The sequence below is a fragment of the Bison bison genome, unplaced genomic scaffold, assembly GCF_000754665.1.
Source record: "Bison bison bison isolate TAMUID 2011002044 unplaced genomic scaffold, Bison_UMD1.0 scf7180017864313, whole genome shotgun sequence".
Lineage (NCBI taxonomy): Eukaryota > Metazoa > Chordata > Mammalia > Artiodactyla > Bovidae > Bison > Bison bison.
Genome location: NW_011494885.1, coordinates 3,469,620 through 3,495,363, shown reverse-complemented (window position 1 = coordinate 3,495,363; position 25,744 = coordinate 3,469,620). Strand labels below are relative to the sequence as shown.

General features: G+C 45.9%; 1 protein-coding gene across 1 annotated transcript; it reads right to left on the bottom strand.

Moving 5' to 3' along the window:
- Positions 1–2,615: 2,615 nt before the first annotated feature.
- C5AR1 (complement component 5a receptor 1) lies at positions 2,616–17,662 on the bottom strand. The gene is made up of 2 exons (XM_010852658.1): positions 17,518–17,662; positions 2,616–5,430 (listed from the first exon to the last, which is right to left on the bottom strand). The coding sequence occupies exons 1-2, from the start codon at positions 17,518–17,520 to the stop codon at positions 4,375–4,377; spliced, it is 1,059 nt and encodes a 352-aa protein (XP_010850960.1). The 5' UTR covers positions 17,521–17,662; the 3' UTR covers positions 2,616–4,374.
- Positions 17,663–25,744: the final 8,082 nt, after the last annotated feature.

Here is a 25,744-nt window from a genome sequence, read left to right as displayed (position 1 = left end):
TGGGTCCCAACTGAGGCTTGGGTGACTATATGGACCGTGGGGGCAAGCCCTTGAGTAGGGGATGAAAAGGGAAGGGGAAATTTGGGAGAAGACGCTGAGATCATTTTGAGTGAAGTAGGTGTAGAGGCTAGACCCTGAAGAGCAAGAGAGCTTGGAAGGTACTGGATGACATCACAAAAGTAAGACACATGTTCGAGAGAACTCTAGAAAGCCAACATTTAAGGGAAGAAGAAGAAAGTCTGTAGAAGAGGCAGAGAAAGATCATGCTGAAAGTGAGAGGTTAAGCCAGGGAGGGGCCCAAGTGGCTGGGAGGAAGGCGGAAGGAGGCAAGTGGGCTGTCTAGGTAGCAGGGACCTTTAAGGTCACAAGCATCTTTATGGGGTACCAGAGCAGAAGGTAGCTGGGGCTCAGTTCCCCCAATGACCTTGCTGCCAGAGGGTCTGTATGGGTACCAACATTTACTATCAAAACCCACACACAACCTTTTCTGGAAGTCCTGCCGAGCACCTGGCACTCTAGGTGCTCACACAGCATCTTCTAATAAAATCATCCCCAGGACAGACATGACAACATGGAAATAGCAGGATTCAGCTACAGTTCCTGTCAGAATCAGACAACATCCATGCCCAGTGCCCTGTGCTGAAGCTGTTCCCTAGACTCAGCCAGCTTTTGCAAAGAGAAAGAAGGAGCTGCTATCTACGTGACGGTCTTATTCAGGGGTCACCACCTCTGTGTGGCTCCCTGGGCACTTGAAATATGCCAGTCTGAATGGAGATGTACTGTGAGTGTAACTCACACCCAGGATTTTGAAGACGTAGTACCCACCCCACCCCACCCCCCAAAAAGTAAACTGGTATAGCCACTATAAAGAACAGCATGGAGGTTCCTTAAAAAAAAAAGAAACCTGAAATCAGAATTTCCATATGACCCAGTGATCCCGCTTCTAGTCGTATGTCCGGAGAAATCTCTAATTTGAAAAGACACACGCACCCTAATGTTCATAACGGAAGTGTTCACAAAAGTCAAGACATGGAAGTTACCTAAAGGTCCGTTGACAGATGAATGGATAAAGAATATGTGGTATATAAATACATACATTGGGATATCACTCAATCATAAAAAAGAATGAAATAAAGCCATTTGCAGCGACATGGATGGACCTAGAGATGATCCTACTAAGTGAAGTCAATCAGAGAGAGAGATACAAGTATCACATGACAGCACTTACATGCACAACCAACAAAAGTCATACAAAGGAACTTATTTACAAAACAAAAGTAGACTCACAGGCATAGAAAACAAATTTATGGTTACCAAAAAGGATAGCAGGGCACAGAGGAGACAGATAAAGTAGGAGTTTGGGATTAACATATACATATGAGTGCATATGTAGTCGTGTCCAACTCTTTGCCACCCCACGTACTACAGCTCACCAGGCTCTTCCGTCCATGGAGTTTTCCAGGCAAGAATACTTAAACAGGTTGCCATTTTCCTACTCCAAGGAATCTTCCCAACCCAGGGATCAAACCCACATCTGTGTCTCCTGAATTGGCAGGTAGATTCTTTACCACTGCGCCATGTGGAAAGCTCTTAACATATGCACAGTGCTGCTGCTGCTGTTGCTGCTGCTGCTAAGTCGCTTCAGTCGTGTCCGACTCTGTGCGACCCCATAGACGGCAGTTCACCAGGCTCCCCCATCCCTGGGATTCTCCAGGCAAGAACACTGGAGTGGGTTGCCATTTCCTTCTCCAATGCATGAAAGTGAAAAGTGAAAGTGAAGTCGCTCAGTCGTGTCCGACTCTTAGCGACCCCATGGACTGCAGCCCACCAGGCTCCTCCATCCATGGGATTTTCCTGGCAAGAGTACTGGGGTGGGTTGCCGTTGCTTCTCTTCAGCGTAAAAAAGAATTTAAAATGTAAAAGATCTTAGTAATAATTTTTCACAGTGATTATATGCTGAAATAAAAATATCGACTTAAGCGAAATATATTATTAACTATATTATTATTATTATATATAGCAACATAAATTATTAATAGCATTGTTACTGTAATATATTGTTACTATATTATTATTATTATTACTATAATATATTCATACATATATACATTAATATAGTATTATGTGGTTTATGTTATATAATTATATATCATGTACTTGTAAACATTATTATATAATACGTTTACACAATATGTTTATATTCATATATCATGTGATATGTAATAAATTATTATAATATAATTAATATAGCGTTCATATCCGGGTTGTTAGTTTAACATATAATTGCATTACATTATTGGAGAGCAAAGAGATCAAGCCAGTCAATCCTAAAGGAAATCGACTCTGAATAGTCATTGGAAGGACTGATGCTGAAGTTGAAGCTCCAGTACTTTGGCCACCTGATGCAAAGAGCCAGCTCATTGGAATAGACCCTGATATGAGATGAGGATGAGATGGTTGGATGGCATCACCGACTCAATGGACATGAGTTGGAGTAACCTCCGGGAGTTGGTGATGGACAGGGAGGCCTGGTGTGCTGCAGTTTATGTGGTTGCAAAGAGTCAGACACAACTTAGCTACTGAACAACAACATTAAATATATTGCTATTATTTTTTATTTTTATTTATTTTATTATTTTTAAATGTCTTCATGTATCTGCTGGAAAATTTTACACTTCTGTGGCTCATATCACATTTCTGTTGGACGGTGCTGTCTGTACACTATTTCCAGCCGATGCGGATGCACACACACACAATCAGTAAGTAGGAATATTTCCAGGTCGATTATAAACAACACATTTCTACACTTATTCTTTATTTTCATTTTTCAGGTGGTGCATACCAGCTACTTAAAAGTCCACAGGTTACATGCTATATGAGTCCATCAATACAATATTCTTGAAAGTGTCAAATGACAGAGATGGAGAGAGGATTCCTGGTTGCCAGGGCTTGGGGACAAAGCTGGGGAGGGTAGAGGACAATGGAGGTGGCTAGAAAAGCATGTCACGAGGGACTTGGCGGCTACAAAAATGTCCGGCACCTTGGCCATATCCATGTCAACATCTCGGTTGTGATATTGTAATGCCATTTTGAAAGATGTTCCTGTTACAGGAGACAGGTCAAAGACTCACAGGATCACTTTCGTATTATCACTTACAACCCAACCTCATGAGATGCTAAACGAGGTCAAGATGAAAAGGTTAGTTTTCTTTTTCAGGGCAAACAAAACATCAATTGACAACCCAAAAGAGCAAATTACCCTGGGACTCCACCCCCTGGAGGGACCCAACCCGTGTTTCCCAACCCTGGGTACCTTCCGCGTTCGTTGCTTTTCTCCATAACCACATCACATCTTTTTACTTAATACTCTTTTTTTTTTTTTTAACCTAGTGAAGTAATGTACCAACTTACTGCTTTTCTCTCTCTTTTTTTTTTTTTGGCCACATCACACAGCATGTCGGATGTTAGTTCCCTGACCCCAGATGGAACCCACACCCCCTGCAGTGGAAACATGGAGTCTTAACCACAAGACCATCAGGGAAGGCCCTTACTGTTTCTCTTTAAACCAACTCACTCTCCAAAGCTGAGATTGGTCCATGAATTAAAAAAAAAAATTTTTATTTCTTTATTTTGTTATTTATGGCTGTGCTGGGTCTTCCTTGCTGCATGGACTTTCTCCAGGTGCGGCGAGCAGGGGCTACTCTATCATTGTGGTGCGGAGGCTTCTCTCCTGGAGCACAGGCTCTAGGCTCTCCAGCCCAATAGTTGTGGCACATGGGCTTAGATGTCCCAAGGCTCATGGGATCTCCCCACCCCCGACGAGGAATCGAACTCCTGTCCCCTGCATTGGCAGGCAGGTTCTTTACCACTGAGCCACCAGTGAAGCCCAGTCCATGGATTTTTGCTTTGTCCTAAACAAGAATAACTTTTGAGATTCCAGTTTTATATATAGAGATTTTTTTTTTTGGTCAACTCTCCATAAAATAAATACAGAATTCTTTTTTTTTTGTTATTCAAAGTTTGAGTGTTTCTGTTTGTTCTGGTATCTGATATCTTCACACGCTCTGCACAGGAACGTCTTATTTTGTGGGAGGGTTTCAGGTATGTTGGTTGCCGTTTGTTTTCCAGAGTCCTTGGATGGAAAGGTTGTGGTGGGGGGGGGGGGGGCGGTCCTAGAAGAACTTATCAACCTTGGAAAATGAAGAAAGATAAGATGGGTTCGCCTAGAAGAAGCAGGACGAGTCCAAGAAAGATGGAAGGAAAAGGTGGCAAATTCATTCAACCACCACCGCCCACCTGAGTTTCAAAAAGCAAAGTGAATGGACTGGAAGTTTGGCGGAGCCCTGGAAAGCTGGCGCTCAGAGAGGCCTTGCCTTACACTGCCTGGCTCTTCAGGGCCGGGGTATCCGCCGTGGAGAGCGTCTGGGACTTGCTCTCCCTGCGCACCGACTCTTCAGTCAACACGCCCCGGAGCCTGGCGGGGAGGGTCTTCAGGAACCGGGCGTGAAAGCCCTGGGCGGCGAACACGTAAATGATGGGGTTAATGCAGCAGTTGATATAAGCTAGGGAGACGCACAGGGCATCTAGACTGGACACGAGTTTGAAGCTGTCCCCGTGCACATTGAAAAAGGCCAGCATCATCCCCGTCACCTGGTAGGGCAGCCAGAAGACAAAGAAGCTGGTCACCACGGCCACCACCACCTTGAGCGTCTTGGCGGAGCGCGTGGCAGTGCGGCTCCATGCCCGAAGCAGGAGGAAGGTGTAACAGATTGTAAGCGTGACCAGCGGCCCCAGGAAGCCCACGGCCAGCCGGACGATGGCCACGGCCTTCTCCGCATATTCACGGTCCTTACCGTATGCGACGACACACATCGTCTTGGGTGGGAAGTGGTCTATGTGGACCTGACGGAACACAAAGGACGGTATGGTCAGCAGCAGAGCCAAGCCCCAGGCCACGGCACAGGCCACCCAGGCCACGCGGGCCCCTCGGTAGTTCTGGCACCAGACGGGATTGAACACCAGCAGGAAGCGGTCGGCGCTGATGGTGGCCAGGAGCAAGATGCTGGCGTACATGTTGAGAAGGATGAGAGAGGGCAGGATTCGACATGCAGCATCACCAAAGGACCAGTGGTTGTGCTGGATGATGGATGTAAACAAGATGGGCAGTGCCAGGCAGGAGAGGAAGTCGGCCACCGCTAGGTTGAGAAACCAGATGGCGTTGACGGTCCGCTTGACCTCGGACCCTGTCACCCAGACCACCATGGCGTTGCCGGGCACCCCGATCAGGAAGACGGCCGCGAAGATCACCAGGGCGATCACATCTGTGACACGCAGTCTGTGGGTGGGGGAAGAGGCATCCACCAAGACATCGGGGTTCGAGGTCCATTTATCATAATCAGAGTAGTCAGGGGTGCTGAGAGCCATGGAGTCCTGGGTGGAATCAGAGAGGCGGGGAGAGTGTGAGTGGCAGGTAGCAAGGAGCTTGCCCGTCAGAGCCACTCAAAGCCCATCACGCCATTTCTTTAAGGCTCAGGTTTCTCCCAGGGAAACAGGGATGCTGAGGGCTGACAGCCAGCTGGGTGTCACACCCCTGATTCAAATGTTGAAAACCGGACTTCCCTGGTGGTCCCATGGTTAAGAATCCGCCTGCCAATGCAGAGGACATGGGTTCGATCCCTGGTCCAGGAAGATCTCACATGCCATGGAGCAACTAAGCCCGAGAGCCACAGCTACTGAAGCCTGTGTGTTCTAGAGCCCCCGCTCGGCAGTAAGAGAAGCCATCGCAATGAGAAGCTCCCCCACCGCAATTAAGAGAGTAGCCTCCGCTTGCCCCAATTAGAGAAAACCCATAGGCAGCAATGAAGACCCAGCACCGCCAAAAATAAATAATTTTAAAAATACTTTGAGGAGAATGAACTAATAATCACATGCACATAATTCCAAAATTGATAGCCCAAGTCTTGAACTATTACTTAAATTTTATTTTTTTTAAATTTTTACTGGAGTATAGTTGATTTACCATGTGTTAATTTCAGGTGTACAGCAGTGAAGATACATAATATCTTAAGGCAATATTTTAAAAAATCAAAATTAATGCCTCTCCAAAAAATTCCACAGTGGAAAAAAATTGGAATTTTAAATAAAGGCAATCTGCTGCAGTCATTTGTTTGGTTTATGACCTTGCCTTGTTACGCAAGAGGGATCTTCAGATGAGCCCACAGTTTTCATTCCCAGCTGGGGGTGGTTTGCAGGTTGACGCTGTCATGCTAACATATCAAGCAATGCGGGATTTTAAGTATAGTCAAGAGTTGGACCATAGAAAAGGCTGAATGCCGAAGAATTGATGCTTTCAAACTGTGGTGCTGGAGAAGACTCTTGAGAGTCCTTGGACAGCAAGATCAAACCAGTCAAGCCTAAAGGAAATCAACCCTGAATGTTCATTGGAAGAACTGATGCTGAAGCTCTAATACTTTGGCCACCTGATGGGAAGAGCCGACTCATTGGAAAAGATCCTAATGTTGGGAAAGATGGAGGGCAGAAGGAGAAGGGGGCAACAGAGGATGAGATGGTTGGATGGCATCACTGACTCGATGGACATGAGTTTGAGCAACTCCAGGAGATAGTGAAGGAGAGGGAAGCCTGGCATGCTGCAGTCCATGGGGTCAGACAGGACTTAGCAACTGAACAACACAAGTCAGAAGAACTGGGGCTCCTTGGAGAAAAGTTGGTTCCTGTCCTGGGACAGAAAATATCCAAGATGAGGCCAGAACATCTCACACTAGAAATTAAGAAAAATTTTAAGTAACAATAGGGACATATCAAAATGTCCCCGATGGTTCAGTGGTTGAGATTCCACCTTCCAATGCAGTTGGTGCAGGTTCGATCCCTGGTCAGGGAATTAAGATCCCACATGTCACATGGTGTGGCAAAAAAAAAAAAGAGAGAGAGAGAGCCTGAAAGAGCCCACACTAGCCAGAAAGTGAAAGTGAAAGTCACTCAGTCGTGTCTGACTCTTTGTGACCCCATAGATGGCAGCCCACTAGGCTCCTCTGTCCCTGGGATTCTCCAGGCAAGAATGCTGGAGTGGGTAGCCTTTCCCTTCTCCATGGGGATCGAACCCAGGTCTCCTGCATTGCAGGTAGATTCTTTACCAGCTGAGCCACAAGGGAAGCCCAAGATCATTGGCATGGGTAGCCTATCCCTTCTCCAGTGGATCTTCCCAACCCAGGAATCCAACTGGGGTCTCCTGCATTGCAGGCAGATTCTTTACCAACTGAGCTATGAGGGACACTAGCCAGAAGATGGGACAATTTGAGTATTTAATAATAATAATAACTGATGGAATAAAATATGTATTAATAATAAAGATCTCTGAGTTCATAATGATAATAAAATCAAGTAAGTCATTGGTCACATTTTTATTCTGAAAAGGGAATGAATCAAGCACTTATCCTGCCGTTTCTGTACAGAGTATTATTTCAGAGAAATAAAGAGTCAATGTGGGAGGTCCTTCTTTAGAGAAGACTCTAAAAATAATTCCTGCAGAAGGAATGAAATAAATTTAAGGAAATATGGATCTGGATGATGGACAACAATATCTAATAAAACCATCATGTGAAAAACAGACAGGAACCTTACAATAAATCGGTGCTGGCACCACAAACCCTCCCATCAACCTCAGCACCCGGACAAGAGAGACGAGTAGATATCTGTTCTGATGTGATGCGGAAAAACGACGATACAGCACCAGGGCTTCCCTCATAGTTCACTCAGTAAAGAATCTGCCTGCAGTATGGTAGACTCGGGTTTGATTCCTGGGTCAGGAAGATCCCCTGGAGAAGGAAATGGCAACCCACTCCAGTATTCTTGCCTGGAGAATCCCATGGATGGAGGAGCCTGGTGGGTTACAGCCCGTGGTGTCACAAGAGTCAGACACGACTTAGCGACTAAACCACCACAGAGTTTTTTTTGCCAAAAAAAAAAATAAAGAAACAATGTGAATCTAATCAAGGTCTTAGATCTAAAACTACCAGTTTACAGGAAAAGCAGGTGAGAGAGGAACATGATAAATAACACCACAAGGACAAAACCAGACCAATCAGAGCTTAGGAAACTCTACAGGACAAATGGTATTGTTTCTCTCACAAATAAATGGCATTTTTAAAATAGGAAGAGGAAAAAAAATGGAACAGAAAGTGTCATGGATTAGAAGAGATTTATAGATAAAAAGTTATGACCAACCTAGATAGCATATTGAAAAGCAGAGACATTACTTTGCCAACAAAGGTCCATCTAGTCAAGGCTATGGTTTTTCCAGTGGTCATGAATGGATGCAAGAGTTGGACTGTGAAGAAAGCTGAGTGCCAAAGAATTGATGCTTTTGAACTGTGGTGTTGGAGAAGACTCTTGAGAGTCCCTTGGACTGCAAGGAGATCCAACCAGTCCATTCTAAAGGAGATCAGCCCTGGGTTTCTTTGGAAGGAATGATGCTGAAGCTGAAACTCCAGTACTTTGGCCACCTCATGCAAAGAGTTGACTCATTGGAAAAGACTCTGATGCTGGGAGGGATTCGGGGCAGGAGGAGAAGGGGACAATAGAGGATGAGATGGCTGGATGGCATCACTGGCTCAATGGATGTGAGTCTGAGTGAACTCCGGGAGATGGAGTTGGACAGGGAGGCCTGGCGTGCTGCAATTCATGGGGTCACAAAGAGTCAGACACGACTGAGTGACTGAACTGAACTGAACTGAATAAGGACCTACTGTAGAGCACAGGGAACGCATTTCAATATTCTGTAATGACCTATTTGGGAAAAGAATCTAAGAAAAGAGTGAAATATATGTGTATATAACTGATATATTTTGCCATACAGCAGAAATGAACACAGCATTGTAAATCAACTGTTTATTGTTGTTTGGTCACTTAGTCGTGTCGGACTCCTTTGCAACCCCATGGACTGTAGCCCGCCAGGTTCCTCTGTCCCTGGGGTTCTCCAGGCAAGATTACTGGAGTGGTAAGGTGATAATTCCAACTGGAGACAAAGCCGACGTGAGGGTTAAAAGTGTCTCATTTAGTAACGACGTGAGCACCTCTTTGTGAAATTGCAGCCTGTGTAATGTACATGTTAAAAGGGTGCATTATTGTAGAGGGTCCTGTAAAGTCATCCAGACTTGCTATGAACACTAATTGCCATTTGAAGCCACTGGTAGACAGTGGCTCCGCTCTAAACCCCTTTTTAGCAATTGTATTTTTTTCCTGATTATATTTTTAGCGTAGTTGGCTGTTGATGTGGACAAGTATTTTATGCACTTTTGGTGATGCTTCAGTTTTGCGTACTTTTCTGACATCAGAAAAGTACCACTGGTTGTTCGCAGCCTCATTGTATAATCAGCCGACCACAGGCTTCCATATATAACAAAGTAATTAATATTGTGCAAGTGTCAAATGCTTCTGTTGTGAAAGCAGTGTTCGGAAAATGAGAAATTATTTAAAATGGTTACGAAATACTAGTCAGTTTCATAATCCCCACGTTCCGCCCTTAAAGGTCTGCTTTACCAGAGAAAGGGTCGCTTATTTGTCATTGCAAGATTCTTAGAAAATGTGTTTAATCCCTCTTAAATACAATCAGTCCTAAAGAGTCTGTATTATTTCGGTCTGTTGGGTACAGAGTACAAACTGCAATCAAAGGAGGGAGAGGAGGTTTCCCACTGTCTCTCTTAAGCTGTACAATTTTTTTCCTCCAGTGTTTTGTTTTATATAGGTTTTGAATTCCTGTATCTTTTAGTGTGTGTACTGAATACTGCCTATGTACTATTCTGATTGTTTGCTCTAGTTTACTAGCAGTAAAAGACCTGTTAATCACATACAACAAAAAAGAATACTGGAGTGGGTTGCCATTTTCTCTTTCTGGGGATCTTCCCCACCCAGCGATCGAACCCACATCTCTTGTGTCTCTCTTGTGGCACGTGGATTCTTTACCACTGAGCCCCCTGGGAAGCCCACTATACCATAGTAAAAATTTTAAAAGGAGAGAGAGATTTAAGAAGTAGATATACCAAAGATAATACGGAGACCAAGCCTGGATCTTGATTGGAATAGTCGTATGGAAAATAAGATATTTTGGAGACATCTGGGAGATTTTAAAATAGACTGGATATCCAACAACAGTAAGGAACCATTGCTTATTCTATTGAGGGTGATAGGATATTGTATTTATGTTTTCAAAAAGTGGTAGAAGACAGTTTCTGATAGAGGTTTCACATGCTGCCGCTGCTGCCAAGTCACTTCAGTCGTGTCCGACTCTGTGTGACCCCTGAGACGGCAGCCCACCAGGCTCCCCGGTCCCCGGGACTCTCCAGGCAAGAACACTGGAGTGGGTTGCCATTTCCTTCTCCAATGCCTGAAAGCGAAAAGTGAAAGTGAAGTCGCTCAGTCGTGTCCGACTCTGAGCGACCCCATGGACTGCAGCCTACCAGGCTCCTCCATCCATGGGATTTTCCAGGCAAGAGTACTGGAGTGGGGTGCCATTGCCTTCTCCGAGAGGTTTCACATAGCAGGTGAAATAGGATGTTTGGGGTTTGCTTTAAAAATTTCAGAAAAAAAAAAAGGAAGAGAGGAGGGAAGGAGAGAGGACCAAGGATGACTAAGAATGGGAAAGTGTTGATAACTGTGGGTGCTGGGTCATGAGTACGTTGGACATTCACTTCATTCTCTCTGCTTTTGTGGGTTTGATATTTTCCATAATAAAATAAAGAACAGAGTCTTGAGTACTTTCTTTGCCCTCCAAAGAGAGAAAAGAGCAGCAGCTGAATGAGAAACAGCCTTGGATGCAAAACAATAACCCGGAGGCACCAAACACAGGCAGAAGAAAAATCCCCATGCAGGACCAGGAGTGATCCCACCAAGGCAGCCAGTGTTTATCGAGCATCTACGTTTAAGTACAGCATTAGCTCTTTCAGTCCCGACCACGACCCTACAAGTAGGTCCTGTGAATATGCCCCTTTTATTGACAAGGAAACAGAGGCACTGGAAGATGAAGTAGCCTGTTCCAGTCATGTAGATGGGAATTCAACTTTCTTTAGATTGGTATGCAAACCCAGAGAGGCTGCCCTTGGGCAGTTCCAGAGGTTGGAAGGGGGCCTCCAAGGACACCCAAGGGGCAAACTCCGTAGTCCCTGGAGCCCATCCCTGAAGGTGATTTTGTCACCAGCCCAGGGAAAGGAGGCAGAGAAAAACACAGATCACTGTTACAGAAATATTCAGAGCTGGATTTTTAGGGTACTTGAATTTGCAGGCTGAGGTTTTGACCCACTAACCACCCAGCTCATAGATTGAATAAGATGAAAAATGTTCAAGAACCTGGCAAGGTGCCTGGTACACAGTAGGGAGATAAGAAATGGCAATGCTCTTATTTCCCGTTGATCTTACAATTGTTGGAGAGCTCAGATCTTTCTCTGAACCATTCTTTTTAATTTCTAGTTCCTCTATGTTCCCTTAAGGTCAACCAGGTCAGCCAGGCTGATGGCCCAGCATATTTGCTGGTACGGCCATAGCGGAGATCAAATTATTCAAAGAGGAAAGGTCTGTGTCAACTGAAGAGTGGATGAACTGGGTATGGTATATCTATGTAGTGGAATATTATTCAGCCATAAAAAGGGATGAAGTACTGACACATGCTACAATGTGGATGAAGCTTGTAAACATTATGCTGAGTGAAAGAAGTCAGAATCATACTATACGGTTCCATTTGTATAAAATGTCTAAAACAGGCAAATCCGTAGAAATGGGAGATGTGCTCGTAACAGCCAGGAGCTAGGAGAGCAGGAGCAGGGAGGGAGTGCTTAGTGGGTTCAGGGTTTCTTTGGAGGGTGATGAATAGTTTCTGGAAATCGATAAAGGTGGTATTGGAAATCAATAAAGGTGGTATTGGGGACAGGGCTTCCCCAGTGGCTCCATGGTAAAGAATCTGCCTGCAAGGCAGGAGACTTGAGTTCGATCCCTGGGTCAGGAAGATCTCCTAGAGGAGGGCATAGCAACCCACTCCAGTATTCCTGCCTGGAGAATCCTATGACCAGAGGAGCCTGGTGGGCTATGGTCCATAGGGTCACAAAGAGTCGGACACGACTGAAGCAACTTAGCCGCACGCAGTGATGGGGCAGCACTGAATGCGCTCAGTGCCACCGAATGGTGCACTTCAAAATGGTGAAGTATACGTTTTGTGGCATTTTGGTCGATTAAAATGAAAATGCCAGTGTCCTAAAGACAAGGAAGGGCCAAGGGACTGTTCCAGACGAGTGGGGATTAAAAGACCAGAACACCCAAATGTGATGAGACATCCTGGACCACAGCCTGGAGCAGGAAAGACAGATTCACTCTGAAGGGCATTATTCGGACCACGGAGCAAGTTTTAACTTGATCTATGGACTGGATCACAATATCTCGTCAAATGTTAAATTCCCTGACATTGATCACTGTACTCATGTAAATGAATGTCTTTGTTTTTGAGAAGGAGACCCTGAGATATTTAGGAGCAAAGGATGCCTGCGACTTCCTCTCAATTGGTTCAGGAAAAAAAAAAAAAAGTGGTAGATGATAGATTAATCAATAGAAGGGACAGATAGATAGAGCAAACCTGGAGAATCTAGGTCAAGAGAGTATGGAAGTTCCCTGTATTATTCTTGTAATTTTTTCTGTAAGTGTGAAGATGTTTCCAAAAAATTTTAAATGGTTGCTTTATTTCCACTGATAAAGAGACTCTGCCCTGAGTCACCCGCCTGACAATCCTCACCTCCAGCACCCTGACCTCCCTTTTTCTACTCTGGGACCCCCCAAGCTCAGATCACTAAAGGGTCAATGCTGGGCATGGCAAGAGGCCCCAGATCCTGCCCAGGGGGACCCTGCACTGTAGCGGATGGTTAAATGTTTTAAGTGTCCACCGTGGACATGATAACACAAAACTAACTTCGATCTCTGCTCATTTCACAAGCTCTGGACTATGCTGCAGAATAATCCAGACCCCAGAAGGGGACGCCTCCCCACTCCCTGCTCCCACGCTCACCATTACCCCTCACATCAGCTGACAAAGATCCTCACCTGGGATGAGCTCACACAGCCCTTCCCTCTCACTGACTTCACGAGGGCAGGAAAAAGATGCTGATTCTAACGCTCTGCGGTTTTTAGGATCCTCCTGATGTAAATGGCTTAAAAAGTTTAGCCATGACAGTATCTCTATAAAGAAGGGAAACAGCTGAAGTGTCCACGCAACAGGCAACTGGCTCAATGAGGATGACACATCCAGGCAAAACAATTCTATGCAACCAGCAGAAGAATGAGGAAGTTTACCTGCGGGTGGGTGTGGAAAGAACTCTAAGATCTAGGGTGAAACAGGACAAGTGAGAACAGTGTGTGAAGCAACACTACCTACCAAAGAGGAATCATTCTTCCTCTCTGTTTTTCTCTCTCCTCCCAACCCCCTCTCCCTTCCTCACCACTTCCCCTCTGTGTCTATCTCTGTCGATTTCTCTCTCCTGAGTGTCTGCACAGACTAGCTCCAGAAGCAGGCAAAAGAAATTTGGAACAGTGGTTGCCCCAGGGGAAGGGAAGTAGGAGGTTGGTATACTTTCTGGGGGGCAGGGGGCAGGGTTGGCCCCCGCTAAGAGGCATGTGGGATCCTAGTTACCCAACCAGGCATCGAACCTGTATCCGCTGCATTGGAAGCACAGAATCTTAGCCACTGGATTGCCAGGGAAGTCCCTCATCATACATGCTTTTGTTCTTCTGATATGTAGAGCCATATCAGTGAATATACCACCCATTCCCTTCTCCCCAGAAATGGATATTATATAGCCTCTACAAAATAATTTGTGGTTCTACCATTCTAGAAGGGGCTTCCCAGGTAGCTCAGCAGTAAAGAATCCACCTGCCAAGCTGGAGATGCACATTTGCTCCATGGGTCAGAAAGATCCCCTGGAGAAGGAAATGGCAACCCACTCCAGTATTCTTGCCTGGGGAATCCCACGGACAGAAGAGCCTGGCGGGCTACAGTCCATGGAGTCTCAAAGAGTGGGACACGACTTGGCAGCTGGGCACACACCCAAGTGCAATTCTAGGAGTCTAGGAAAGAGTCTAAGCACATTTCTTCATCTCATAAATGTTAACATCTTAGAGATTGGCTCCTGTCATACCTGGCACCTGTCCTTGGAGAGGTTATGGTCTCCTGCGAGAGGGAAATTAATCACCAGGGATGGGAACTGAGCGTGTTCTACAGAGAAGCCAGCCTGGTGGGGGATCAGGAGAAGGGTGTTGGAAAAATCAAGCCACAACCCTGCGCGACCCACTCCAGTATCCTTGCCTGGGAAATCCTATGGACGGAGGAGCCTGGAGGGCTACAGTACATGGGGTCGCAAAAAAAGTCGGACACGACTTAGCCACTAAGCAACAGCAAGAACTAAGTAGAAATGAAAAAAAAAAACAACAACACTGCAACATGGTCCAAACGAAATTTCTGCACTGATGGGAATGTCCCAGAGGTGTGCCATCCGGGATGGTAGCCGACAGTCATCTGTGGCCGTGGAGTTTGTGACATGTGGCAGATGTGTCTGGGAACTGAACTTAAACTTTGCTGTCATTTTAATTAAGTTTCACCAGCCACGTGTGGCTGGTGGCTGCGTCTCAGACACCAGCCGTCTGGGGCTCCTAAGCAATTCCTAAGTGCTTCCTAGGTGTTAGTTCGTTAATTCTCTAACCAGTGTTTACGCTACAACAAGCCCAAAGGCGGGGTTCTCTTTTTTCCCTAAGATCACAGGCTCATTTTAAGAGCCCTTGCCTACTGTTTGGAGAAGGGGCCAGATCAGAAGCTGAGAAGGAGAGGCGACTGGGATTGTCCAGCTGTGGTGCGGGATGATGGTGGTTTACTCTAGGGTGGTGAGTGTGAGGACTCATGAATGGATCAGAGGAGAACAGGGCTAAGGAGAAGATGCTTAGGAGAAAAGCAATCAGAATCACCAAGTTCTAAGTCCTTTTCATGTATCAGCTCTTCTTTTTTTGCCATCGCAAAACCCATTTTGCAGATGAGAAAACTGAGGCTACCGACAGCTTAAGAGACCTTTCCAGGTCCTCGCTGTTAGCAAGTGGCAGAGGTAGGAGAGCCCTTCAGAGAGTCCTACCCTAGAACCTTCTCTAGAGGTTACCAGGCCTCAGACGTGGTGGAAGTGAGGGGCATGCCTTCAAGGCAAAGGGTCACAAGGTAACAGGGAGGATGTCACACACCAGAAGGTGAAAGAACATCAGCGTGGCTGGCATGTAGCCAGGGCGAGGTTGGAGGAGCCACGGATGTCATGTTAAAGGCGATGTATTTTATCCTGGGGTAATGGGGAGCCACAGATGGTCTTTGAGTCACAGAGGGACTAGATGAGAGTTTTTGTTTGGAAAGGCTCCTCTGGCTGCTGTAGGGAGGTGAGATAGAGGCAAGAGGACCAGAGAGGAGGCTGGGGCAGGGACTCAGGCCAGCAAAGATGGGCGTGATGCCCAGAGGAGGAAGAAAAGTAGGAGAGTTAAGCAGGGCAACACACCCCTTCCCTCCCTCACGGGGCTTCCATCTTGCCATCTTCAGGGCAGGGAATGTCCTGCCAACTGTCCCCTTCTTTACGGTGGAAATAATACACTCAGGAATGCTGTCAGGGCTAGGAAATACACAGAAGGCACGGTCTGCTTTTTTTTCCGGAACATCCCTCTCCCCGTTTCTACACGGACACAATGTCTTTAAACAATCCACCCACAGAACCACATAAAACCACTAAAGCATCCTCAGAAACTGGGATACGAGGGTGGGGGTGAGCATCTCGACTCATCTTCTTGAATCTGCCCAGTCTTTGAGACTCAACATCCCTGAGCACGAAGAAACACAGGCATTTACATTTTAAAAACCATGTGAAAAAGACAAACCTCCGGATCCTTTCAGGATGCGATGAACTACCTTTCAGGTTGGCAAAAACAAAAATAGTTCCATCTAAACCTGCAGATGGGTGTCTAGACAAGTAAATACTCTCCTGCTCTGAAGATGAGGAATATAAAGTGGTACAGGTTTTGGCAATATCTGTTAAAATAAAAATTGTCTGTGTCTTAGATTCAGCATTTGCAGTTCTGAAAACCCAGACATGAATCCAAAGATATAATTCTGGTGTTTTAGAGTTTGCTTATTTTTTTGACTGCCCAGCCTGTGGGATCTTATCTCCCTAACCAGGGATCGAACCCAGACCCGTGACAACGAAAGTACTGGATCTTAGTCACTGGACCACCATGGAATTTTCTAATTACAAACAGCCTAAATTTCCACTGATAAGCAATGGGAACTCTCACTGGCATATGACACAGCTGATAAAAAGAAAAAGGGAATTTCCCTGAAACACACCAGGATATAACAGTATCTTTCTCACCGATCAAGCTGAAGTTTGTAAATGTCAAGTGCCTAGCACAGTGCCTGACATGCAGGTGAAGGTTGTCAATAATATTATAAGTTATTCATGTAAGAAAAAAAGCAAGATGTAGGATATCGTGTAAAAAAGACTTCTCCTTGTAGGGTAGAAAGGATAGACATATCACAGGCATTGAGCGCCAGCTGTATGCCAGCCACTGCTGAAAGAGCTTCCCATGTATTATCTCACCGAACTCTCTCCATGACCCTAGGATACAGATTTCTCTCTGTAGGGTGACTATCCCCATCTTAGTGACAAGGAGAAGGAGGCTCAGACAGACTAGTCTCTTCACCTCTTATACAAGACAGGCAGGATTTGAACCTAGTTCCAGTATGATCTCCATGTCAAAATACTCCTTACTCCCTACACTGTCGTGAACTGTTTCCAGAAGTGTTAGCCACAAACTGCTGCTCTAATCCCACCCGATCATGTTTCTGGTTACAAGGAACCAGAGCTACAAGGAATCTGAGTCTCTGGACAGGGACGGTCTTTTCACTGAATACCCTTTAAGGATTTGGGACTTAAAAAAAAAAAAAAATTACTAGTATTCACAAAGAAAAAGCTCTAGCCCATCTTTTAATTTAAAAAAAATTTCTGACATTATAGAACTAAACTGAAATGTATTAATATTCCACTCCTACATTTCCATGACAAAAAAAAAATCTCATGAGCCAAAAAAACACAGGGATTAGCTTATAAAACTAAATATGGATCTCAGCATCAGCTGAGCAGAGAAAGGAATGAAAACATTTTAACTTTAAAAAATCATGAGTGAATAATAAAATGTGTAGAAACAAACTTTTCAAACTATTTGGGATTGTTTAACAGAAAGGAAAAGTCAAAGCTAATCACCGGCTCTACAACCCCTTGACAGTCTTACTCCTTAGCTGCTTCCCAGCCCCGGAGCGGGAGAGGAAGGTGAGGCGAGAAGGGGAGAGGTCAGGGACTGGGAGGAGGAGGAAGGAAAAAGGGAGCAGATGGCACCAAGAAGGGAGACCACACACATAGCGGGTGTCTGCCCCCCACTCCCCACCCCAAGACTCACCATCTTTAGGTCTCTCCCAGATCCTCCTCTGATCAAAGGCTCCCAAGGGCTGTGGTTTGCAAGCCCCAAGGGAGGGTGCAGATAACCAGAGAGGAAATGACCCGTCTTACCCCTCTGGGGTTCTCATTGGTCTGGGGCTCGGGGTTTCTTCCGCAAGGCACTCACCCAGTGAACCCTGAACACCTCCTCCAGCCGCTCCATGGAAGGGGCCAGGAGGAAGTTCCAGGTCCCAGGAGGAAGGAAGCCAGACATTAGAGATTCCCACCTTGTCTAGACCTGGCCCCTCTCCCGGCCTTGAGTTCCCCCTTTTGAGAGGCTCTCTCTTTCCTTCTATGGCCCCAGGTAACCCTGAAAAAGCTCAGGGGTTCAATTGGCTTAAACCTGGGAATTGGGGATTGACTGTGAGCCCCAGCCTCCCAACTGGGTTCCATTGAGACCAGAGAGGAAAAGCAAGTCTGTGAAGAAGTGCCTGAGGACCATTCAGTCTTCTTGTCTAGCCATCACCATCTTTCCCAGTCCCTTTCTGGGTTCTTGCTGAAACATGCTGGACTCTGGGGTGGGGAAGAAACTATGTTATTAGTTTCTTATTGCTGCTGTAATAAATCGCCATAAACTAAGTGACTTAAAACAATAGAAATGTATCCTCTTACAGTTCTAGAGGTGAGAATGTATCAGGGCTACATTCCCTCTGTAGGTTCCAGAGGAGAGTATATTCCTGCCTCTTCCTTTTCCACTGACTGGCAGGACTCCTGGTTTGTGGCCACATCATTCCAATACCTGCCTCTAAGGGCAGAGACATCGCCTTCCCTCCAACTGCGGGTCACAAGTCTCCCTCTGCCTCCCTGGTATAAGCACCCTTGTGATTACATTTAAGAGCCCTCTAGGGTACTTCCTGGGAGGTGCAGTGGATTAAGAGTCTGCCTGTCGATGCAGGGGACATGGGTTTGATCCCCGGCCCAGGAAGATTCCACATGCTGTGGAGTGACTAAGTCTGAGAGCCGCAACTACGAAACCTGCGTGGTACAATGACTGAAGTCCAGGCGCCTAGAGCCCATGCTCCGCAACAAGAGAAGCCACCACAGTGAGAAAACTGAGCCCCAAAACGAAGAGCAGCTTCCCCTTACTGCAACTAGAGAAAGCCCACACAAAGCAATGAAGACCCGTGTGTGCAGGCTCAGTCACTCAGCTGTGTCCCACTCTTTATGACTCCATGGACTGTAGCCCGCCAGGCTCCTCTGTCCATGAGATTCACCAAGCAAGAATACTGGAGTAGGTTGCCATTTCCTCCTCCAGAGGATCTTCCCAACCCAGGGATCAAACTTGAGTCTCCTGCGTCTCCTGCATTGGCAGGTGGATTCTTTACCACTGAGCCACCTACAGAAACCCAGTACAGCCCCCCAAAAAGAACCCCCTAAATAATCCAGGATAATCTTCCATTTCAAGATCATTAGTTTATCTGCCACGTCCCTTTTCCTACCTAAAGTCACCCTGCAGGTTTCAGTCATTAGGAGGCAAACATCCATGGGAACGACTTTTCAGTCTATAGCAATGGAGCAAGATTATTACCATGAGTGTAGAAACAGCTTCATTTTTCCCACGCTCATCTGCAACGCTCCAATAGATCGCCCACATCCTTCCTGCCCAAATAGTATTCTTCCACAGCAAGCTTCAATTTGTGCAGATCTAGCTTTCTTTTCATAGCATAGATGATCCATGTAAACATTTGAACAATCCAGAAATGTACTCCCCCCCCATACTCCCCACCAATAAAACACTGAAAAATCCCCTGACCTTCACCCTTCTGAAATTAGCATTTTAGAATGTACTCTCCTAGACTTTGACAAATGTGGTGCTTGTGTTTGGAAATGGACGTATGAGTGCACGATGTTTGGCAAAGTTTGGTTCCACTAGATGAAGCCATGTGCAGTGAACTTGACTCAGCAAGGATTTTGAAGGTCTTGGCCTAGGGGATTTTTGGCTAATAGGAATGCATGGTTGTTATACCAACTCTGACCTTAAGAGGGTGCGTGAGCTAGAGGAGAGTCAGGAGGCCAGGCCATACCCTCTTGATTATTAAGATTTTGGGACCACAGTTGGGCATGGCTAAAGGAAATCAGTCCTGAATATTGAATATTCATTGGAAGGACTGATGCTGAAGCTGAAGTTCCAGTACTTTGGCCACCTGAGGCGAAGAACTGACTCATTGGAAAAGACCCTGATGCTGGGAAAGATTGAAGGCAGGAGGAGAAGGGGATGACAGAGGATGAGACGGTTGGATGGCATCACAGACTTGACGGACATGAGTTTGAGCAAGCTCTGGGAGTTGGTGATAGACAGGGAAGCCTGGCATGCTGCAATCCATAGGGTCGCAAAGAGTCTGACATGACTGAGGAACTGAACTGAACTGGGCATTGCCTTAAAATCACAGGTTCTTAACATTTGCTATGTCCTGGACCCTTGGAGAAGTTATTAACCGCTTCTCAGAATAATTCTTACAACTTTTTGAAAGTGAAAGTATCAGTCACTCAGTCGTGGCAGACTCTTTGTGACCCCATGGACTGTAACCAGCCAGGCTCCTCCGTCCATGGAATTCTCCAAGCAAGAAGACTGGAGTGGGTTGCCATTCCATTCTCCAGCGGCTCTTCCCAACCCAGGGATCAAACCCAGGCGCACTGCAGGCAGATTCTTTACCGTCTGAGCCACCACCTTATGGTGGTGCAAATTCAAATGTAACAAGAAGTGGCCAGGACAGTATAAAAGCAATAAGGAAATGTGTAATAGGTCACCTTATGTAAGCCGCCGTCCTCATTCCCAATTCATCAATTGTTCCGATAACGTGCTCCGATCACTTTTTTCAGAACGATGTTTTTGTAAGTTCACTGAAGCATCCCATGTTGTTTTAATAGCGCCATAAGTCCATTGTTAGTTTGAAGCTTCCCTGTTGGCGGAACTTCAGGTGATTTCCAATATTTTTGTCCATATCCCAGGGAGCACCCTAGCACATGCATCCTGGTGCCTGTGTGTGAGGATTTATTGCAGACAACTCTCTAACAATGGAATTGCAGGGCAGAGTGGGTGTTGTCAGCATGTGCAACCTTGATGCTGGTGTCCCCTCATTCTGCTCCTCAAGACCCAGACCCAGGCTGTTCAACACAGCAGCCACCAGCCATATTCAACTACTGAGTTATAGAAACATGGTGAGTCCAAATTGACATGTGCTCTGAGTATAAAACACACCAGATTTCCAAGACTTACTGAAAAAAAAAAGATTGTAGAACATCTCAACAATTTTTTATTGTATTATATGTTCAAATAATAATCATGGAAAAATTGGAAAAATCGTGTTAAGCAAAATGCACTATTCTTTATTTATTTCTTTGGCTGCTCCAGGTCTTAGCTGCAGCATGTGGGATCTTTTTGTTGCAGCATATGGGATCTAGTTCCCCAACCAGGAATCGAACCCAGGCCCCCCGCTGCCTTGGGAGCACAGTCTTACTCCATACCACCAGGGAAGTCCTGCAAAGCGTATTGTTAATTACAGTTGATGCCTGAACAAAGCAGGGGTGAGGGGCACTGGCCTGACTGAAAATCCTAGTACTGCTCCCTCTGCCTCGGAAATGAAGGAATTGATGAATGACTCACTCAAGGGCAGGAAGCAGAAACAGTTTGGATAGAATCAGGACTCAAACCTTAGTTCTTTGGATTCCAAAGACTGTGATCTCTAATTGAGCACAAACTTTTCCCCAAACTTAATTTAAAAATCTGTAAAATGAAAATATAAGTACTATATTGAAAGAAAACTATATTTCAGTACAAAAATTTTTTAAGTAGGTGCTGTGTGCTTAGTCATTCAGTCGTGTCCGGCTCTTTGTGACCCCATGGACTGTGGCCTGACAGGCTCCTCTGGCCATGGGGATTCTCCAGGCAAGAATACTGGAGTGGGTTGCCATGCCCTCCTCCAGGGGATCTACCCAACCCAGGGTTCAAACCCAGGTCTCCTGCATTGCAGGTGGATTCTTGCCAAGAGCATTTGCCATCTGCCTCTGCACAGACTGAACCCCGTGCTCTGAGCTGTTGACCTTCCACATGCCCTGAGGGGAATTCAGGGTGGAGAGTGAGGCACTCTGCCCTCCAGGGAAACTGGTGGAACAGGTCCTTAGATAGTTAGATATTCTCAGGAACTGATTTCATGATCCCAGTCCCTGCATCTCCTCATCTCTAGAGAAGCACTAAATCCCTTCATCATGACATCATCTCCTCCTGATTTGCAGAAAACCTTTTGTAGAGTAAGTGCTTGATTGCACTGAACTCTCCCTTCACTGAAATCTTATATATTGACCTTTCCCCACTGCCTCTTTGGAGCAGTCTCTCAGAGGTATCTGAGGTGCTGTCTCCCAAGCTGCAGCCTTCATGCATGCATGCCAAGTCACTTCAGTCGTGTCTGATTTTTTCGACCCCATGGACTTTAGCCCACCAGGCTCCTCTATCCACGCGAATTCTCCAGGCAAGAATACTGGAGTGGGTTGCCATGCCCTCCTCCAGGAGATCTTCATGACCCAGGGATCGAACTCACATCTCTTATGTCTCCTGCATTGGCAGGCAGATTCTTTACCATTAGCGCCACCTGGGAAGCCCTCATTTTGCCCTCAAATAAAATTTAACTCACAACTCTCACACTGTGCATCGAGAGGATTAAAATCTACCCAGTGGAAAGGCAAAGAGCAGAAAAAAGGTTATGACCAAGTGGCATACAGACTCATAGGGTTTTGTGACCCCAAGTCTCTAGGGCCATGCAGAGCTGACCCCATCTGGAGGGGTAGGGCTGAGCAGATGGCCGAAGCCACCGCACCTCAAGGGCAGCCATGGCCAGCCACCAGCCTGCCAGCGGCCACAGGAAGCCCAGAGCCAGTCAGATGTCAGCAATCTATACAGAGGCTCTCAACTGGGGGCACCGTGGCTTCCAAGGCAGGATGTGGTGGACCTATTCTTGCAGCCACGCGTTCCAGGAAACAAACTCACTCAGAAGGACAATGCAAATAATGGAGTGCAGTTTATTACACTGGCAGGCCCAAGGCAGAGTCTCCTCTTTGCCAAGGACTCCGACCAGTTTTTGTGAAAACCCTAAGTGTACGTGCTCAAACCCACCTCCCCAAATTCCTTGAAACTAGTCTGGACAAGGTAAAAGAGAGATCTGATCAAAGTTAACCCATGATTCATGTGTCATAAGCCTAGGTAGTTAAACAGTGGACATTTATCAATAGGCCTGTGGTCATACCTCATAAACATAATGAAATTTGTTTAGAGATAATTAGCGTATTCTTTTAGGCATCGGAGAGTCAAGGTACAAGTCCTGAGTCTCTTTTATCCGGGAGGTCTGGTTTTCCATTGGTATGCCATTTCTATAGACACCAGGCACAAAGGTCGAAGTCCATTGGGAGGGTGACCCTGCGTGTAGCCTAAAGTTCGCAGCCTGGCCTACGATGGAGTCCATCTCTGTCTGTTTCCTCCTTCACTATAGGCAGCAATGCTTGGGTCCATACAGTCTTCTGACCCTGGCCAGACTGGTTCACCAGAACTTTCAACACTGTGGAAACTGAGACCCAGGAGGTGGCAATAAACACCACGGGGGGACCTGGGAGGAGAACTCCGGAGGGTGCCTCAAAGAGAGGGGCTCTCAAAGGCTGGCGGAAAATACCACCACCAGCAATAATAATAATAATAGCCAAAGCTCCCTAAGCCATTGCCTGGTGACCATGCTGTTCCTAGCATCTCACAATAACAGAAACAGGTGAAGAAGTGCTGAGACTTCCCTATGGCCCAGTGGTTAAGATTCCACAGTTCCACTGCAGGGACATGGGTTCGATTCCTGGTCAGGGGAATCAATCCCACCTGCTGCAAGGGATGGCCAAAATAAATAAGTACAATTTATAAAACTACAAAAAAAGATAAGAAGTGCTAACCCTGATGGAATTCAGAATGGGAGCTATTATTATTACTACTCTGAAAATTCTAGAAGTTTCTAATTCTAAAAGTGTTTAAGTATATGAAAGCAGAAGCATCTCTGACCTTAAAACTTACCAGTTCTTTTCTTTTTTTTCCTTTTTTTTTTTGAATCTCAGTTCCCTGACCAGGAATTGAACCCAGGCCCACAGCAGTGAAAGTGCCGAGTCTTAACCACTAGACTGCCAGGGAATTCCCATAAAATGTCAGTTTTAAGATTCTGTTATTTTGAGCTCCAAAATCACTGCAGATGGTGATTGCAGCCATGAAATTAAAAGACGCTTACTCCTTGGAGGAAAGTTATGATCAACCTAGATAGCATATTCGGAGAAGGTGATGGCACCCCACTCCAGTACTCTTGCCTGGAAAATCCCATGGATGGAGGAGCCTGGTAGGCCGCAGTCCATGGGGTTGCAAAGAGTCGGAGACGACTGAGTGACTTCACTTTCACTTTTCACTTTCCTGCAGTGGAGAAGGAAATGGAAACCCACTCCAGTGTTCTTGCCTGGAGAATCCCTGGGACCGGGGAGCCTGGTGGGCTGCCGTCTATGGGGTCACACAGAGTCGGACACGACTGAAGCGGCTTAGCAGCAGCAGCAGACAACATATTAAAAAGCAGAGACATTACTTTGTCAACAAAGGTCTGTCTAGTCAAGGCTATGGTTTTTCCAGTGGTCATGTATGGATGTGAGAGGTGAACTGTGAAGAAGGCTGAGCGCCGAAGAATTGATGCTTTTAAACTGTGGTGTTGGAAAAGACTCTTGAGAGTCCCTTGGACTGCAAGGAGATCCAACCAGTCCATCCTAAAGATCAGTCCTTAGTGTTCATTGAAAGGAGTGATGTTGAAGCTGAAACTCCAATACTTTGGCCACCTGATGCGAAGAGCTGACTCATTGGAAAACACCCTGATGCTGGGAAAGATTGAGGGCAGGAGAAGAAGGGGACAACAGAAGATAAGATGGTTGGATGGCATCACCGACTCAATAGACATGAGTTTGGGTGGACTCCAGGAGCTGGTGATGGACAGGGAGGCCTGGCATGCTGCAGTTCATGGGGTCCCAAAGAGTCAGACACGACTGAGTGACTGAACTGACTGAACTGACTGAACTGAAAGATTCTGTCATTTTAAAATTTTCTATTAATTTATTTTTAACTTACATACAAATGAACTCCTCTCATTTGGGGGAGCAGGTCTATGGATTGTTTTTTTTGCTACAGTTACATAACTTGTGGGATCTCAATTTGGAGACCAGGGATTGAACCTGAGCCCTCATCAATGAAAGCACAGAATCCTAAGCACTGGACCGCCAGGAAATTCCCAGTCTATGAGTCTTAACAAAGGCATTGAGTCACGTAGCCATTACCAGAAACAAGACACATTGGCTTCCAAAATTCCCTTGGGGCTTCCTCTCTGTCAACACCACTGCCACCTGTAAGCCCTGGCAACCACCGATCTATTCTCCATCACCAAAGTTCTGTCTTATCCAGAATGTCCTATAAATGGAAGCAAACAGTATGCAGGCTTCTGAATGTCAGTTCTTTCCCGTAGCATACGATGGTTAAAATTCATGCATGTCATGGCATGGACCACAAATTCCTTTTAATAGCTGAGGAGTTTATCATTGTCTGGGTGTTTCACACTCTGTGTATCCATTTACCAGTGGAAGGATGAGTTGTTTCCCATTTGGAACAATTACTTTAAAAGCTTCTGCGAATATTCTCCACAGGGTGTTCTGTGATCCTGTGTTGTTTTTGGTCTTGGTCACTAAGTTGTGTCTGACTCTTTGTGACCCCCTGGACTATACCCCACCAGGCTCCTCTCTCCACGGGATTTTCCAGTCAAGAAAACTGGAGTCGGTTTCTATTTCCTTTTCCAGGGATCTTCCCGACCCAGGGATCGAATCCACATGTCTTGCATCTCCTGCATTGGCAGGTGGATTCTTTACCACTGGGCCACCTGAGATTCCCATTTTGCAGACAGGCTAATGGAGGCTCAGAGAAGCTTCAGGGTAGGTCCCTAAGGAGTGGGATTTCTGGGTCATATGGTGAGTGCATGTTTAATTTCATAAGAAATTGACCATATGAGGGAATTCCCTGACAGTCCAGTGCTTCACGTGCAAGGGGATCAGGTTCAATCCCTTTCAAAAGATTTCACTTTTTAAAAAAAGCTGGGTTCAGGGGAAACCAGATAAAATGGGCCAGGTGGGGTGACATGGTGCCTCCTTAG